General features: G+C 47.1%; 1 protein-coding gene across 1 annotated transcript in view; it reads right to left on the bottom strand.

Moving 5' to 3' along the window:
* Positions 1-16891, bottom strand: part of IRS1 (insulin receptor substrate 1) — a 57561-nt gene extending 40670 nt beyond the window's left edge. The window contains exon 1 of the mRNA XM_064516900.1: positions 12090-16891. Coding sequence (XP_064372970.1) covers positions 12113-15727 — 3615 coding nt within the window. The 5' untranslated portion in view covers positions 15728-16891 and the 3' untranslated portion in view covers positions 12090-12112. The remainder of the gene's footprint in view (positions 1-12089) is intronic.
* Positions 16892-17574: the final 683 nt, after the last annotated feature.

The raw sequence follows: 17574 nt of genomic DNA, 5'->3' as shown, positions 1-17574 counted from the left end.
CTTTAAAGTGTTCTGCATTTAGTTAAGTAAAAACTAACATATATCCTGAATACATAAGGAAGCCATTTAACAAAATAAACTTTGCATTTAATTTCAGTTTATTTTAAAAAAGCCTCATCTTTATTTAGTAGATGAAATTAAGTAGGCCTAGTTACTATGGACTTCAAAATTACAGATTTAGTAGAGCTCACTCTTATCCTCCTCTTTTCCTGAAAAACTGAAGAAATCTGTTTTCCTACCTTTTCAGTTTCAACTGATCTCGCTCAATGTTGAATAAACTACTTGTGTAATTAGACGATTCATATACTAAAATGAAAACAAGTTTCCCTCTGTATCTCCTTAAGTGTCTGCTGTTCTCAAAACAAGTTTTTAGCACCTCAAAGCCGGATTCTGGATACTTCAACAATCATGCCCACTACAGCAATAGTGCTATTTCCTTTAAACATTTGACAGTTACATTCACTGAGTGGCTCTTATTTTAGATAATGTTAACATATTAAAGCACATTTAGTTCTGAAAATAGTTTATTTTTGAGAAAACATTACAAAAAGTAATTCAACCTGAGCTGCCCTGCTTTCCAAACCTCAATTTGCCTTTCCCTCCAGGGATGTGCTACCATCACCTCGGGGTCAAAACAGAATTTAAGAGAAATGTAAATATTTATTCCCTTCCTGGGAAAACACTACATAGAGAGGTGGGGGGGGGGGGGAAGAAAAGGGAATGTGCATATAGGGAATTACATCAGTATAATCAGAGAGTTTTATTAAGCTGGTAAATCTGTGTTAGGCAATTCCTTTGCTCTAAAGGGTACTTCCTATTTAAAAATATGCATTTCATTTTCCGGGGCCTTCCTACTGAAGAAGCATCTCAACACCACCGCCCAATTAGATCAAATTGGGTGGCTTGCTGTTTTTGTTGTGTGCATGATAATACAAAGACTCTCCAAGTTCCCGCTCAACAAAGACTTGTGTGAAACAGGCTTTGAAGACACAATAACATTCCTCTTGCGAGTTTCAAGCCCTGAAGCTAAAAGCACCAAATAACTATTCATTCTTCCATCTTGAGACACATTCCTAACCTAGTTCAAAGGCCTGAAAAAACATGCCCTAGCTACATGCCTGCACACCTTCTGAAGGGCTTTTCCCTTGTATCAGAGCTTGCTAGATAAAGAAGTTTCATACAGAAAATGAAATGTATTTGAGAGTTTGTTTCATTTTTTAAGAATTACTACAATTGTTAAAAGTATTCAAAACTGCCTTTTATATAAATTCATCAGCAATGTTAATCCATTTAAGATTAAAATTTCATCATTTACATATTTAAACTACAAGTTAGTACCCAGTGTGCCAATTTTAACAGACATACCAGTTCTCTATGTTTTGCTCCTGAGAACCAAAAGTGGGTGGAGGAAGCATACAGCAGTTGTAGAAGGAAGAGGGAAGGTTTGGAGCTGCCCTGTTTCCATCACTACTTTTTTCTATGTAGTTTCATCTACCCATGTTTTCATCTCAAACTGATAAGATGGATAAAAATCACATGTCACTATCCACCCATATCAAGATATTCAAGGAATGAAAGCAGATTCAACATCACCTTCACCAAATGATTATAAAGTCAACAAAATACAAGATTATTTCTAAAATACTGACACTAAAACAAAGCCTAACTTTCAATAAGAAAAAATTTGAAGTTTTCAACCTACAGCTTCCTAGATGAACTAAATTCCTCAGTATAGGTTTTATTTGGCTGTTTCTCAGAAATCTGAATGCTGTTATGTGCAAAATGGGGAAATATAAACAGCTACTAAAAAATAAGCAAGCCTAACTATAATTACCATTTGGTATAGAATATGGGTCAAGATACTTGATTCCTGAAGATGAAGTTCCACAAGATGGGCCAGCCAAATCAAATTCTCTGCTTCTACCAAATGAGGCAATCCTGCCCGTCAGTCTCGGACATTCTCCCCCACTAACACTTCTTTCCCACTGCCTCCTGTGTCTGTCTGACCTGTCATGTGCCAGCTGAGCTCACCACACCAGCAGAAAAGTAACCCTGAAAGATGCAAACATTATTGTTTTGTGCCTGCCTTCCCAGAACCAGTGCAAGAGAAACAGCGAAAGCATCCAGATGAGCAAAGAAAGCTGAGGCAAGACCACCTTTTTCAGCAAAGCAAGCTGTTAGATCTGCCCAAACACCTTGCAGAACCACAGCCTAGATATACCAGACAGCCCGCTTTTCGACATCCCTGAACCATAGTGGGTTGTAGGTCTCATTTGTTTGTAATCTTTTTCAGTATACCTAAGCTTTAGAAATGCTAGGGTTTCCTTTCACATACTTCGTTTTAGGTATGTAATCAAGCAGTGAACTATTAAGTATTTGTGCACTTTCCTCTCATTTCTAAGAACAACAAATATTTATTATTCTGCAATTTAGTTACCATTAGTGGGGGGGAGGGGGGGGACAAAAGGCAACTTTGTTCTGCAATGCAGACAATTAAAAATGGACCAACTGCTAAAAATACCAGATCACAGCAAAACCAGAAGGGAGCAGTATACTATCCCTGTGCTTTGTAAGCAGAGCAGTCAGAAAAAGAAATAGGGTAAAAGTAACAAGTAACAAGAGACAAGTTTTTCACTTTTAACAAAGCTGTTCCTAACCAAAATGTATTTTGACCTTCATAAGGATTTCAACTAGTCACTTGCATTTTCACCAAATGAAAATAGTTTAGTTCGAATTTATTTTGTCATTGCAAAAAGGTGAGCATTACTTATTTTTCCCTTCATGTAACCATCATATAGATCATAATTTCCACCACAACAAATCAAAATACACAAATAATATATCATCTAACTTTAAGATTTATTTAAAATTCTCCAGGCAAGCTTAGCTGCCCTACCTCTTTCAACCACTAAGCAAGCTGGGCTACCTGCTGTTGGTTACTTCCAAGAAATGTTACCACACTATAAAAGGAAATATCCTTGAGTGTGTTCCCCAAAGAAAATAAGTAAGAGAACATTGACTTAGTCTCAATTGATTAAACAATCTGTTAGATTATTTCCTCGTTATTCCATAGAATTTTGCCTCATAAATTCTGTATTACGCCATTTCAAAATAGCAAATAATTTTTAATTTGTAATCAGGAATTACTGGAAAGGAATCAGTAATTATGAAAGCACAAACTTATCTGAAGAGAAGAAAAACTAATCATATCTTTTGGACACAGTTCTGCCAATGTCTCCATTATTTACTTGCAGTGACTGCAAGAGTCAAAAAATGAAACAGTGGCCTTCATTTCAGCAGAAAACGTGGAACACAAGTTCACAAACTTTATTTCTCTGGACACCACCATTAGAGAAAGAGAAATAAATTGTACCATGCTGGGAAACGCAATAGACATTATCAGCCTTATGTCATGATATGCAGGGGTGCAGAAAAAGACATTCTGCTGTGTCTGTATCTCCTCTAGGAAAGACGAGACATGAGTTAACATCACTATGAAGGACCCAGCATACCACACGCAAGTTAGCATGTTTCCTGTTTGCTGGAGTTAAAACATCCTTTTCTAACATACTAATCTTCTTTTCAAAATGAAGGCCAGCTATTCTGACCTCAGAGGTGGCCAGTGTTTAAACATGGAAGTCGCTACTAACATACAGATGTCCACATCTTGTAAGGAGCAAGGGCTTTTTTTTTTTTTTTTTTTTTTTTTTTGGTTTGTTGGTTGGTTGGGTTTTTGTAAGTCTACAATTCAATGAAGTAAAGCTGGAAGAAACCCATACAATCACTGACAATCTCCTCAACTCCAGTTTTTTGTTCTTTCAGGACACAATTCCATTGAAGAAAAGCTTCCTTACAGAGATTAGTTATATATTTCATTAAGTAGCAAGCGTGCTTAAGGAGTTCCTGCCCCATACTTGTGTCTTAACAATTATTTTGTGCACCACATTGAAAGCCAGATCACTGAAATGGGAGAAAAATCAAGAAAAGAAAAAAAATTTTTTTCTTGAAATTCAGTATTTCAAAGAAAGCTTGTCAAATGCGTAGGCGCCATAGTGACTTTTAAACACCTAACCTACACAAACTGGAAAGAAAAAATATCAGTGAATTAAATCAAAGTTGTAGATGCTTCCAAACTACTTCTTGCCTGCATCTTTATATCCTATATCATCAGACTGTACAAATACACAAGCACACTTGAACGGTTCTACTAGCTGTAAAGACTGAAATATTTCCACAATATAATTCCATTCTTTCTGAAGTGTATTTAATTGAAAATGTAATAGGTCATTTTTGCGCATCCTCAGCTTCCAAATAACCGGAATTTTACAACACTTGACAAAACGCATACAGGCAAGTCTTCTGTAAAACCACAAGAACAATGCATTTCATCTTACAGTTCAGGTAGCTGATATCAGATCTTTTAACTAGAATCCCAAAAACAGTTCAACACAAACTTCCACTGTCCCACCTGCCTGATCAAAAATTACTCTGAAGAAAATACAATTTGCAATTACTCAAGGTTAAATCTCTAATAATGGTCTTCAGAGAACCTGACCTAGATATGTCAAGCATGATCAGAGTGATATATATCAAGGCATCTTTTAGTTAGTTAAGAGTGCCAGGCTTATTTAAATCTTCTTTATCTGTTCACACCTTGGTTTTTTGTTATATTTCCATCATTTCTGTAAGTGGACAGTAAAGCTGTTAAACTTGAGAATCTTCTTGAAGTTACTGATATCTCTCCTTTGCTGCCTTCATCTTGTGAATTCAGACTAATAGTTTATAATCATCATGATCACCATTTACCAAAAACACAGATGATATAAAAATAGAATTAATGCTATTCCCTTTGATGAACAGCTATGCTAGCAAATCATATTACGTACAGAAGACCAAGAGCCAGCTTTTGGCATTCTGACAAATTGGGATTTTAGTCATTTTTGTTAATAATAATATATTTTTCTTGCAGCTCTTTCCACAAAATGGAAAGCAGAAGATCTGCTGTAACAAATCATGATTGTTTGCTGTTATTGCTGAAATTTTCTTTTATAAGATCTTCCTTAAATCAAATAGTTTTACGGTAATCCATACTCATTAATCCATAAGACAAATAATGAAAGCAGTAAACTTGATTTTTTATCAGATTTATAACAACTGTGTCAGTAGTACAATGAAAAGAACAAAACAGTGCTGCTAAAAATCTGTGTGAATATCTTTTCCTTTCTCTACATGTTTTACAAAAACAAGACTTTTAATGCTTAAAAATTCACTAATTCTTATACATGTTGTACCTAATTTAGATTCCTACCTATGGTTTACTGCTATGGTTGTGACAGGGATGTTACAAGACAAAGAACTCGGGACAGAAGAGCTGGAGGCAAAATCCCGCTTACCTTAGCAATGCACATCATCCTGTTAAGGTCAGCAGAATATCCAAGTAACGTTAACAAAAAAAGTCTGGTCAAGAGTAAGGGGCACACACGTTTTCTGAACAGAGCATCTATCTTAAAATATCCCAGTAATAAAGAATGAATGCAAAGTACCCAAGTAAAAACACCTGGGTACAGGTACAAACTGGGTAAACATGCTAAATGAGCACTTCTAGAAAAAACTCACTGCATATATCCAAGCTCTTTACATTTATACGCATCCTCAAACTTTTACACACCACCACGCCAATCACCTTCAGATCACTAGTACCTTGTAATTCACTCCACCCACATCCTTCTGCCATGGTTTCTGTGCCCCCTAAGTCATGTCTCTCTGTGTCTCATTTCCATCTCCCTCCCATAGCAGTTTCCATAACACTTTCCCAGTCAGTACTTCTAATTCTCAATATCTTATGTCAGCAACCCATACTTTTAGCCACATCAGGGGTCCTGTAAACAGCCTCCCCCCCGTCTTTCAAAACTCTGACAATCATATGTAAAAATTAGTTTAGAATGAAACTTGGCACAGAGATTAAATCCACCTTCTAATTAGTTTTGGAAAAGTATACCTACCACTCTGCCATATTACTAGACACAAAAAACTAGCTTACATTCCTAAGTGACTTTGTTTGCAAAAAATCACTTGTAAAATAAGCAGTACTGAACTTTTACAGCTTCAATAAATTGGAAAAAAAAAGATCTTCCTTAACAAACAAATTATTATGCAGTTACAGCAACCTGTTCAAAAGAATACTCGAGTTTGTCTCAGTTTCAGTATCTGTGTTCATGTTTTTATAAAGTCATTATAAACTGTTAGGTCCTAATGAATATCAAAGTTTCAGCTACGGTAAAGCATCTGTAAAGCAACACAACGTACTAAGGATGTTAGTCAAGTAACATTCCTGCTCCTCAGCTGCTTGCTGCATCTTATTTAAGAGTTGTAATTCTCAATTTAAGAGTGTTATCTGAAGAAACATACGATCACTCCACAGCTGCTAGTTAAAAGAATGAGTGTCATCCTTGCCCTGTAATGCCCTCTTTCATTTTCAAATTTAAACCACATTCAGAAACCAGTTAAATAGACTAGATATGAAACCTATATGGTAAAGTAGTCTGGATAGTACTGTATTGTCTACTGTATTGATTTATGAATCACATAGTTCCAATTTTTTAAGTCAGGAAAACAAAAATGAGGTCTCAAGAAACCTGTTATTAAAATCAAGGAAAAAAACAATACTAAACATCTACTGTAACTACATTAAAGGAACCTGTCTAGTCTAAATTACAAATACATATATATATTCAAAAAACAAAAACAAATTATAAGCTTGTGGTTTTGTTAAACAGGAGAACTTCAAATATTCAAGTATATGGAGAAACAGGCTCAGTTTCAGCAAATATTTAGGCATGAGGAAAAACTGGTGTGCGCATATCATAAGAAATGCAGTTTTGTCTACAGTAACAGCCACAGAGCATTAAAATCTTTCATAACTTACTGGTGTTTATGTTGGTGCTGACCCCAAACTACATAAACTTCCATTCTTTTAATTCTGGAAACAACCTTCACTCCCTCCAGAAATTTACTTTAATTGTATATTTGTTGGTTTTGGTGATTTCTGAGTTTCAATTGTTCCACCTTAAGTTTTTAATGTAAGGAAACAAAGCCAGCTATAGAAAATTATTTAAAAAAACCCACAGGCTAAAAAGAAAACAATACCCCATCAAAAAAGTTCCAGATATATTATACAGGAATTGCATGAGTAGAATAATTCTGTTTACCACATTTTCGAGGTGCAAAAGAAAATTGTAGCTTTTTGCCTCTGCAGTCCTTTGTTTTAACTGGAGCCAGACAAAAGGCATAACAAGCTTATAGATGTCATTGTACTTTATTCCACTTTCTTTCACCGCCACTACCAAAAAAAAAAAAAAAGAAACACTTAGGTATTGGGTAAAAGAGGCATTATTAAAGCTGAGAGTGAGCCAAGTTACTACTTGCTCACACTACACATATTCTATCCGCTGTTATTAGCACTCACTTTCACAAGTTCTCAGACTCATCAGCAAAATGGAAATAAGGCAGGGGAATAATGTTTTGACTTTGAAGTTCCAGAGATCAAAACCACATACCTGGATTCATTCGACCATCCTACTACAGCCTTTCCTGTTCCTCCAGAGCCAACCCTTAATGGTTTCCTTTTTGGAATGTTTTGCAACTATGTACTCAGAACAGAAACTATCAGCTGTTTATCTTCAAAATCCCTACTAATTTATTTTCTCACAACAATCCCAAAGGCAAGTAAGAATCACATTCACAACATCTGCTCATACATGGAAGAACCTAAGCAAGAGGAAAACTAATTACACCAACATTGCTCTCTCCCTTCCCTAGTTATCACCTCAGTTTCTTCACATCAGTTTTCCAGCATGATTTGGCCACTACAGCAACGTGGCCTTCTAACTACAGCATAAAAGTGCACCTATCATAGGATCCAAGTGCTAAACAGTCTCCAGCTTGACACACACAACAATGCCCAATTCTGTGAAGCAGACGGAAGTAAAAACATCAAAAACAGAAAGTATGCAAGGCAATATTAAAACTGCTGCACTTTTAAAAGGATAAGAAAGAGCACTAGAAAGGCTAGGACAGGGGCAGCTGTTAGGAAAAAGCCAAGAACACACAACAGGAAAAGCAGTAGGATTTGAGAGTGCAGAAGAATGCTGTGAATGCAAAAGAATTTTTTTAATTAAATTTGGAAATTAAGGTAATTATTTCAACCAGTATCTTCAATCTTTGGTGAAATACATAACTTGAAAGAGGTTAAAAAATACTCAAGAATGTAATGCCTGAGCAGCTTTGGGGGGTTTGGGGGATGGGGACAGGGCAGGGGAGTAGGGAATAGGAGAGGAGCTAGTTTGCAGCAAAGCAGCAGGAGTTATTTTACCTACTAGGATTTGGATGGGAAACATTTGAGGCCTCTGTCTTGCAATCTGAACAAGAAAAATTCCAGAATGGATAAAACAAGAGTTATCCAAATTGTTTTGACCTTCGGGGGTGTGGGTGTGGGTGTGGGTGTAAGGCTTCCCTATGAAGAGGAAAAAAAAAAAGAAAGAAAGAAAAAAAAAGGAGGTGTAGCCCCTTTGCCTCTTCTGAGATTAAAAGCATAGATAGGAACTCACAGTCACTAAAGAGATGGAGAGCAAAGAAAAGGTACTTAAAAAACACTGCCTTCCCTGCCTCTTATTCTGATACCTGCAGCTTCACCTCTCCCTCCCCTATGTCCAGATGTTCTCTCCTCTCTGCTGTACCTACAGATACACCAAGTAGCTTTTTCCTTTCTCTATCATATTGCTCAGACACCTACAGGAAAAACAACAAAAGCAGCATCCCTACTCTCAGCTACGGCCGAAACAGCCTCACCTGACAGGAGGAGCGCTTGGTGAAGCTGACTAAGGCTGAGAGAGAGCCCACTCGGCTGCTTGTTGGAAACGCCATGCAAAGCTTTGGGGGACTGGAGCACACTCACTGCACACGGAATTTTCAAGAGAATGGTTTAGCTTAAGGTGCTCAACAACTTTGTCAGGCACGTGCAAACAGACTATTCACAGGCCTATAAATCACTCACCTCTAGGCAGATTTTCTCAAGAATGGCATAAGGCATATCCTACAATGGACCAATTACCCTGCCAAACTTGAGTTCCATCTCCAAGGCAAAAAAGGCATGCGAATTTGTCAAAAACAGCTGCAAAACGGTTTAACATGGACAAAAAAAATTTCTTTTTCTTTAATAGTCTCAACAATGGAGGAGCTAGTTGAGCTGAATTTTGTGGAGAAAGTTTCAGCTGACAGCAAGAAATCCAGCATGAAAAATAGCTGGATTAGGGTTAATAGCTGGAAAAGGGTTAATATGTGGGAAAGCTACAAGCAATTAACAAAGCATTAAAATGGAAACAGTGAGGGAACAAACATGGCTACAAACTCCCCCTATGATTATAAACTGGCTCCCTTCCTCTGCCTTCCAGGAGAGGTTATACCTGCTTAGCTCAATCCTAATTTGGAGAAATAAGAACTAACTTCAAATAGCAATTACTCTATTAGACACTACCTTTCACAATGCTACTCTGAAAAACATCTGCATAATACTCTTCAGCATGCTTTAATGGTCTTTTATGTCCTTATCCTACACACACTAGCATAATCACAGTGGGTACCTACCTACCACCATGACAGAAAACTTTGCCACAGCTTTTATGTTAAAGTTGTCTACATCAAAAATAAACACTGCTTCTAGAAAATCTGTGTAAGCAAACAGTTATGACACTGCTCTCTCACAGACCTGCATTCTCTTCCTCTTGCCCACCTTTCCTGGTGTCCCAGTGCATTTTCTCTCATACTTGCCCCCTCAATCTTAGCACAGAACAGAAAAAAAAAAAGCGATACTCCTACCAATGTGAGTACAGCACAAAATGCTGAATCCTCTGGGGAAAATCCTCTCCCTAAAAGTTCACAATAGTAATACTGCCCCAGGCAGATAAGAATTCATAGGGTAACGGCAGGCATCACGAAGATAGTCTAGACAGTCTCTTGAAAGCACATCCCAGAACAGAGAAAGGGTGTGGCGGCTCAAGTCTGTTCACAGACAAAGTACTGTGACAGCCAGCACACTCCTGTCAGAAATTCATGAAAATAATTGTTTCCTACCAGTTACTATTTGAAACAGACCAGCTACACCTGTACTGATCTTAAACCTTATCTTGAACTTTGAAATTAATCTAATGGACTAACACCTACATTGCATTGCTCTAACAAGCAAGAGCAGCAAGTGCTAAGTAGTGAATATGGAAAGATTGTTTTGCTTTTGTTCGGGTTATAAAAATGGAAAACAGAACATACAATTCCAGTCTTCTTACTGAGACTCCCTCAGTGTTCTCCTACACCAAGTGAACAAGCAGTACAAACAGTAACCTTATTACACTTAAAATGAAATAAAGTGATATGAGATTCATCCCCTAGTTTATCATTGTATACATTCATTATAATAACCACTTACACTACTATGATTGCTGCTGTTCAAGTATGTAAAAAAACTGTTAAAATCAAAAGTGTCATAATAAAATTTACAGGATAACAATCTACTAGTACTTTGCTGCGGATGCAAAAGAAATTTTTTTATTAAATTTGTAAACTAAGGTGATTATTTCAACACTATCTTCAATCTTCAGTGAAATATGCAACTTGAAAGAGGTTAAAAATACTCAAGAATGCAATGCCTGAGCAGCTCTGAGGGGTTTTGGGGGTGGGGACAGGGCAGGGGAGTACTTGTCTGCAGCAAAACCTTCTTCGGTCTTTTGTAAAATGACTTGCACACATGCACACTGCACTTCACAAGCTTCTGAATAAGATATATTCAGTATGTGCTGCATTAAGTTTCTACATAGCAGAAACATCAAATTGTTTGCAACAATGCTCCTACTCATCTTATGCCCGTAATCAAAATGCAACAATCTGGCAGAAGTTTTTCTTAAATTATTTCTCCTTAAACTCTTCATTTTTAAAACATGAGTGATAAAGCCACAGTTTATACTGTTTCTTCTGCAATTTGCAATACAGTTGCAAGCAAAGAACAACCATACTTAGTATCAGTCTAAATATAAGTTATAATGTTTTGAAGACTTTAAAGCCTTTTTCAAATTAAAAGTAGTTTGCAAACCAAATTGGATTAATACCCACCACAAACCTGTGAGGTAGATGACATTAGCCATATTTTACACATGGGAAAACACAAGCTGGAATGGTTAACTGCCTTACCCTTGGCCACAAGAGTCATGAAACTAGGATTAAAATGGGAGTTTCCAATTTCCAGCTCTATGCTATAAGCTAATTCACTCATATTTTTACATGCGCTTTTTAAGTACACAATTCGAAACATTAAACAAATGAGGTAACACCGTAACCACAAAATCATATCTGTCTCAACAAGCACATTCAAGGGTATTTTGTAAACAATCTCACCATAACACTATACAGATGAGACTCCAGCTGCTGAGGCAAGCTCACATTTTCTGAGCACCCAAACTTCAAGGATGCTACACTCAGTGACTAATTTTGCTACTAAAACGAGTTGGAGATATTAAGGTCACAACGAACAACAGAATTAAGCTAGTGTGTCACAGGCAAGGGTTGACGTGGCCGCAGCCCCTTCCAAAGCATCTCCCCCAGGAAGGGAACATCTCACGCTGCGGGCCCATCGCACCTTACCACAACGTGCAAATTAGAGGCTGCGAGCGGGAACGCTCCACAACAGAAGTCAGCGCATCGATCTGATCAGACCAACTTCCGTTGTAATGAACAGCCTCAAACCACCACCGCTTCGACACCTCACGGTACCTAAGGGCGTTCCCGTGAGCGAAGCGACGAGAAAGCCCACCGAGATTTACCGGTCCTCACCCCCCCTCCCCGGCGGCCCGTTACAGAGGCGCTTGGAGCCGTTAAACTTCCTCAGCTGGGCTGCACCTCCCCCGCCCCCACCGGCGCGCGCGGGGCGCTGGCACGGGCCGGCTGCGGGCGGCCCCCCGCGCGCCGCCCCCGCCCCAACGGACCGCGCCGACCGTTGGCCCGCCCGCTGGCGCGCGCGCGGGGACGGCGGCCGGCGGCGCGCTCACCTTCCCTGGCTGGCGCCCAGCTCCTACATCTCCTCCCGCTTCTGGAAGCTGATGCTGGCGTACGCGCTCAAGTCGTCGCTGGAGTGGCTGCCGCCGCGGGGCTGGCTCGGCGGGGCCGGCTGCTGCTGCGGCGGCGGCGGCTTCCCCCCCAGCAGAGCGGCGCCCTCCGCGGGGGGGCGGAGATGGTGGTGGCGGCGGTGGCTGCTAAAATCCTTCGCTAAGTCCAGGTCGATGTAGTTGAGTCCGTTCTCGAGGGCGGGCGCGGCCCCCGGCTCCCGGCGGGCGGCCGGGGCGCCGGCCGCCTCCCCCGCGGCGGGCCGCAGCCAGACGTTCTCGAAGGAGGCCGAGCTGTGGCGCTTCACCTCCTCGGCGCCCCCCGCGCCGCCGCAGGGGAACGGCGCGCCCGGGCCGCCGCCGCCCGCCGCTCCGCGGGCGGCGCTCGGCGTGGAGGAGAAGGTCTCGGAGCTGTGCCGCCGCCGGCCGCCCTGGGGGTCGGCGCGGATCACTTTGGCACTCTGGTTGCGGCCGGGGCTGAGGCTGACGCGGGTGAAGGCGCTGCTCGCGCCGGGGCCCCCGAGCAGCGAGGAGGAGCGCGGCGGCGCCGCGGCCAGCTCGGCCGGCGGCCGCGGCAGCTGCGGGGAGGCCGGCGCGGCCGCCGGCGGCTTCTCCGCGCCGGAGCGGCCCGCCCGCACGTCGGCGTAGTTGAGCAGCAGGGCCGGGGAGGACGGCGAAGGGCTGTCGGCGCAGTCCGAGCAGGAGCCCCCGGCGCCTCCCCCCAGCTGCATAGTCACATAGTCCCGGCCGCCGGGGGCCGCGCCTCGGCCGGGCCGCGCCGCGGGGGCCGCCCGCACGGCAGCGAAGCCGGCGGGGCAGGGGGCCCGCGGCAGCCCCAGGTCCATGTTCATGTACTCCTCGGCGCCCTCGTCCCCCGGCGGCGGCGGCAGGCGCAGGCCCAGGGCGGCGGCGGGGAAGGCCGGCTTGTCGCCGGCGATGAACTCGATGTTCACGTACTCGCCGGGGCTCTTGGGCTCCGGGGGCAGGAGGAGCGGCGGCTGCTCCCGGGCCCGTGGCAGGGTGCTGGCCTTGGGGCCGCCCAGCGACAAGCGCGTGGGCCGCGCCAGGCGGCTCCTGGTCTGCACCGCCGTGTCCACCTTGCGCGGGGGCTGCGGCTGCGGCGGGGGGCCGCCCTCCGCGCCGCCGCCGCCGCCCAGGCTGTCGCTGCTGGTGGACGAGGACGAGTCCTCGGCGGCGTAGAGGAGGCGGCCGGAGCTGAGGGCGATGCGAGGCTGGGGGCTGCCCTCGTCGCCGCCCGCCGCCACCCCGCCGCCGCGCCGCTGCACGTGCTTGAAGGAGCGCGGCAGGGAGAAGTAGGAGTAGATGGGCTTGTGGTGGGGAGCGGTGGCAGCGGCGGCCTCCTCGGCGCCCGGCTGCCCCGCGCCCCCAAAGTAGCAGTCCGGCGGGGTGCTGGTGGTGGAGCCGCTAGCCGGGGACATGTTGATGTAGTCGCTGCCGCCACAGGGGAGCTTCCCTTCGTTGCTCTCCACCGAAAGCTTTGGGTGGTGGCCGGCCCCGTTAGTCCAGATCTTGCCGTAGCCCGCAGGGCCGCCATCGGGCGAGTAGCTGCCGCTGGGGGACATCATCATGTAGCCATTGGAGTCCACCATGGGTGGAGGGTGGCGGCCCCCCCTGCCAGGGTTGATGATCTGCTGCGGGGCTGACACGCTCTTAGGACTCATAGGCATGTAGTCGCCACCCTTGGGGGGCCCACCACCACTGGGCACAGGGGCTACGCCAGGAGACATCGGCATGTAGCCATCATCTGTGTGGGGGGCGGAGTTGGTCCGATGGTGGCCACTGTCCAGGTGGTGCATCTCCAAACACTCCTCAGGGTAGGAGTGAGTGGGCACAAAGGCCGAGTGCCGGTAGGAGGACAGCCGGCTGCTGCTACAAGAGTAAGAAGGCAGCATCTCCGTATATTCCTCTATGGAGGCCACCGAAGACTGCGAGGGTGTCTTCTGGTGGGAGATGGTGGGCGAAGTGCCTGCAGAGTGAGTCCGTTTCCTGAATGCCTTCTCCAAGTCGGTAACCTCCTCACCACCACCTCGGGGACAGCAGGGGGTACCGGCATAGCGGGGCGGCTGCTGCGGGTGGCAGGTGCGTGGGATGAAGTGGCCATTGGGGGCCACCAGGCTACAGCAAGATGAGGTGGCCTTCCCCCCCATGCAGATGTAGTTGAGCTCTTCGTCGCCCCGAGCTGGTGGGGTGTGTCCCAATGAATCTGGGGTCACACTGCGAAAAGAGCTGCGGAAGTCACATGGGCTAGAGCCATACTCATCAGAAGAAATAAATCCACCATCGCTCGGGGAGCCGGAAACCGAAGCACTAGACCTGCGTGGAAAGAGGCAGTCCGAGGTGGAGCCATGGCCACTAGTGCTGCTGGATGACAGGCTGACTGGACTGGTGGCCGATGGAGAGCAGCGCGAGGAAGGCATCGGGATGGACCGGCTGTGGTTGAGTGGAGGATGGAGCCTGGAGTTGCCACGGTGTCGATGTGAATGGGTCCGGTTGGCGCTGGGACTAACTGGACTACCATCCACAGAGGCAGGCCTTGACATAGTGCCTTCCCCATCACTTGATGCTCGTACCCGGAAAGAGCTAGGTTTGCCACCAGTACCTCCTCCGCCACCGCCAGCAGGAGATGTGGCAGTGACGCTTTCAGTCCTGGACCGGCGACTGAGCCCCACTTGGCTGGGTGGAGGGTTGTTGATGTGGTGTCTGCTACGAAGAGGCACGGAGATGGGGTTGGAACAGTTTGAGGAGGACTGGCTCTTGCTGCGGGGCCGGAATTCCTCGCTCATGGCTCGCATGGCCTCCAGGATGGTTTCGTGCATGTTCTGCGCCACCACCGAGTCGTCCACCTGCATCCAGAACTCGCCAGGCCCAGTCACAGCTGAGCGCCCCACCTCAATGAAGAAGAAGTTCTCAGAGTGACCACAGCGGCGGATATTGAGCAGCTGCAGCACCACAGCAGCCGCATCCGAATTCAGCTTCACAAAGCTGATGGTCTTGTTAGTCAGGCACAGGCGGTAGATGCCAATCAGGTTCTTTGTCTGGCCTAGGCCCTTAGGCTTCAGAATTACTTGCCAAACTTCCTTAAAAGCTGGGCCAGGGGCTACCTCACCATAGTTGTCCTCGCCTGCTTCCCCCAATCCCACATTGCTGCCCCCAAAGGTGACGTCGCTGTGGTGGTGGTGGTGGTGGTGATGGAGGTGGTGGTGGCCCTTGGCCCTGTTGTGCAGCTGCAGCAGCGCTTGGTACCAGCTCTCCTGTTCAGGCTCACTGTCAGCTGCAATGGCAAAGTGCTCGTCCTTGGTGTAGAGGGCCACCAGGTGCTTGTTCTTGGAGTCAGCTCGTTTGTTGATGTTGAAGCAGCTTTCTAATGGGATGGAGCGCTTGGGGGCCCCTGACTTGTGTCTCCATTTCTTCTCATTCTCGTAATACTCCAGCCGGGCGGGTCCTGACTCGCTGGCTGCCCTCAGCACAAAAAAGCGTTTATGCATGCTCTTGGGTTTGCGCAAGTAACCCACCTTTCTGACATCTGAGAAGAAGCCCTCGTTATTATCTGTGGGGCTAGCCATGGTAAAAGCAGAGGCGGCGTTACTGCTACTGCAGTTAGCAGTCCACGAGACCCCAAAACAGCCAAGCCAGCCAGAAAAGACAAACACCAAAAATAAAATTCATGCAACAACAATTAAAAAAGGAAGCAAAATAGCTCAGGATCCCCTTTTGAAAACGGGACGGGGGAGGGACAGAGGCAGGGTGAGAGCAGCTGTTCAGTGGCAGAGGCAGCTTGCAGCACCAAATCAGAGTTTGTGTTGCTGTTTATGCCCAAATCGCCCTTAGATGGGTAAGCGCGTCCTTAAAAAGTCCAGTCCCAATCAGTCCAGACGAAAGTCTCATCCCAGGAGGAGCCGCCGGGAAGGAGAAACGCATCTTTCGCGTGCGTGGGTCGGATTCCTCCGCAGACGGAGCAGGACGGGGTCCCCTTTCGCCGCTCCTCAGCACCCCTTCCCTTCTCAAGTTTGCCTCCGCGAGTAGCAATTTCTGTTGCAGATTAAATATCCTCTTGGGGGCGGAGATTGTTTTGCAAAGTCCGGGGTTTGCACCCAAAAATACACGCTATTTTTCTCCCCCCCAAAAAAGAGGACCAACTCCAAACACCCACAACACAACCCCCCCTTCCCAAATATCAGCGCCGAGGTTGCTGCTGCTTCTCCCGCTGGTGCGTGCGGAGGCGGCTGGCGACCCCATTCAGTCCCATCTCGTTAGGCAGAGAAAGTGCCATTTCAACACAAAACGCGACCAGGCAGCGGCAGGAGGGGAAACAGCCCGAGCGGAGCAGGAACATCCTCTCTTCCTCCTCCTCTTCATTCCAGGCGGCAGCGCCTCAGCGGCCGGCGGCAGGGCCCCCTCCCGCGCCCCAGGCTGGCGGAGCGGCGGGCACCGCCGTGGCGACTCCCTCTCCGCCGGCTTCTTCGCGGAGTTTCCCGGAGCCCCGCACCAAAACAGGCGGCGGGGGCCGCGCTCGCCAGTCCAGCCCCCTCCAGCCGCCGCCGCCGCGGCTCAGGCTCGCTCCAAGGAGAACAACACGTGACGGCGCCAGTGCGTGGACCATCCCCGGAGCCGCCGCCGCCGCCAGGCTCCCGGCCAGCCCAGCGCCGCGGCCCCGCGGCCCGCCCCGGCCCGCCGCGCCGCTCCCCGCCCTCCCCGCCTGCCCTCATTGAGCGCGGCCGCGGGGGCCGCCACCGCCGGGCCCGGCCCCGCGCGCGCCGCCCGCCGGGGGCCGCGCCCCCATTGGTGCCGCCGCCTGTCCGTCACGCCGAGGCGGGGGGCGGCGCCCAGGCTAGGTTGAGGCGCGCGGCGTAGTAAGGAGGCGTAGACGCCATTCAGCGTCGTGTTATTTATAACCGCCGCCGGCAGCCTCTGCAGTGTGGCGGCTCCCCCGCCCCAGCGCTGCCCCCTCGGCGGCGGCCGGGAGGGGCCCAGCCCCCCCGCCCGCCGCGGCCGTCGGCCCGAGCCGTCGGCAGGCCCGAGCGCGTGAGCCGTCGCCGCGCGGGCCCGCGGCCGTTGCCCTCAGGGCGCGGCGGCGCTGCTCCCGCCGGCTCCCCGCGGGCTGCCGTGACAGGGGCGGCGCTGGGCGCGGCGGGGCCGCGCTCGGCTGCGGCGCCGCCCGCTGCTCGCGGGAGCCGCTCTGGGCTCGTAGGTGGCCCCGAGCGCGGTGTGCGCGGCCGCCGCTCCCCGCGGAGAGGCTGGCCGCGGAGCGGGGGCTTGTCGCTGCCGGAAATGCAAATTGTGGCGCCTTCGGAGTCCGCTGCGGCACTGCCGAGCAGAGGTTCCCAGAAGGGTTATTTTCTAATGTAGTGTCAAGCGGTTAACTACATTTCCCCAAATCATTATATGCTAAATTAAACTGAATATTCAACGT

The sequence above is a fragment of the Dromaius novaehollandiae genome, chromosome 9, assembly GCF_036370855.1.
Source record: "Dromaius novaehollandiae isolate bDroNov1 chromosome 9, bDroNov1.hap1, whole genome shotgun sequence".
Classification (NCBI taxonomy): domain Eukaryota; kingdom Metazoa; phylum Chordata; class Aves; order Casuariiformes; family Dromaiidae; genus Dromaius; species Dromaius novaehollandiae.
The sequence above is the reverse complement of the archived record's forward strand: the minus strand, read 5'-3'. Positions and strand labels throughout refer to the sequence as shown.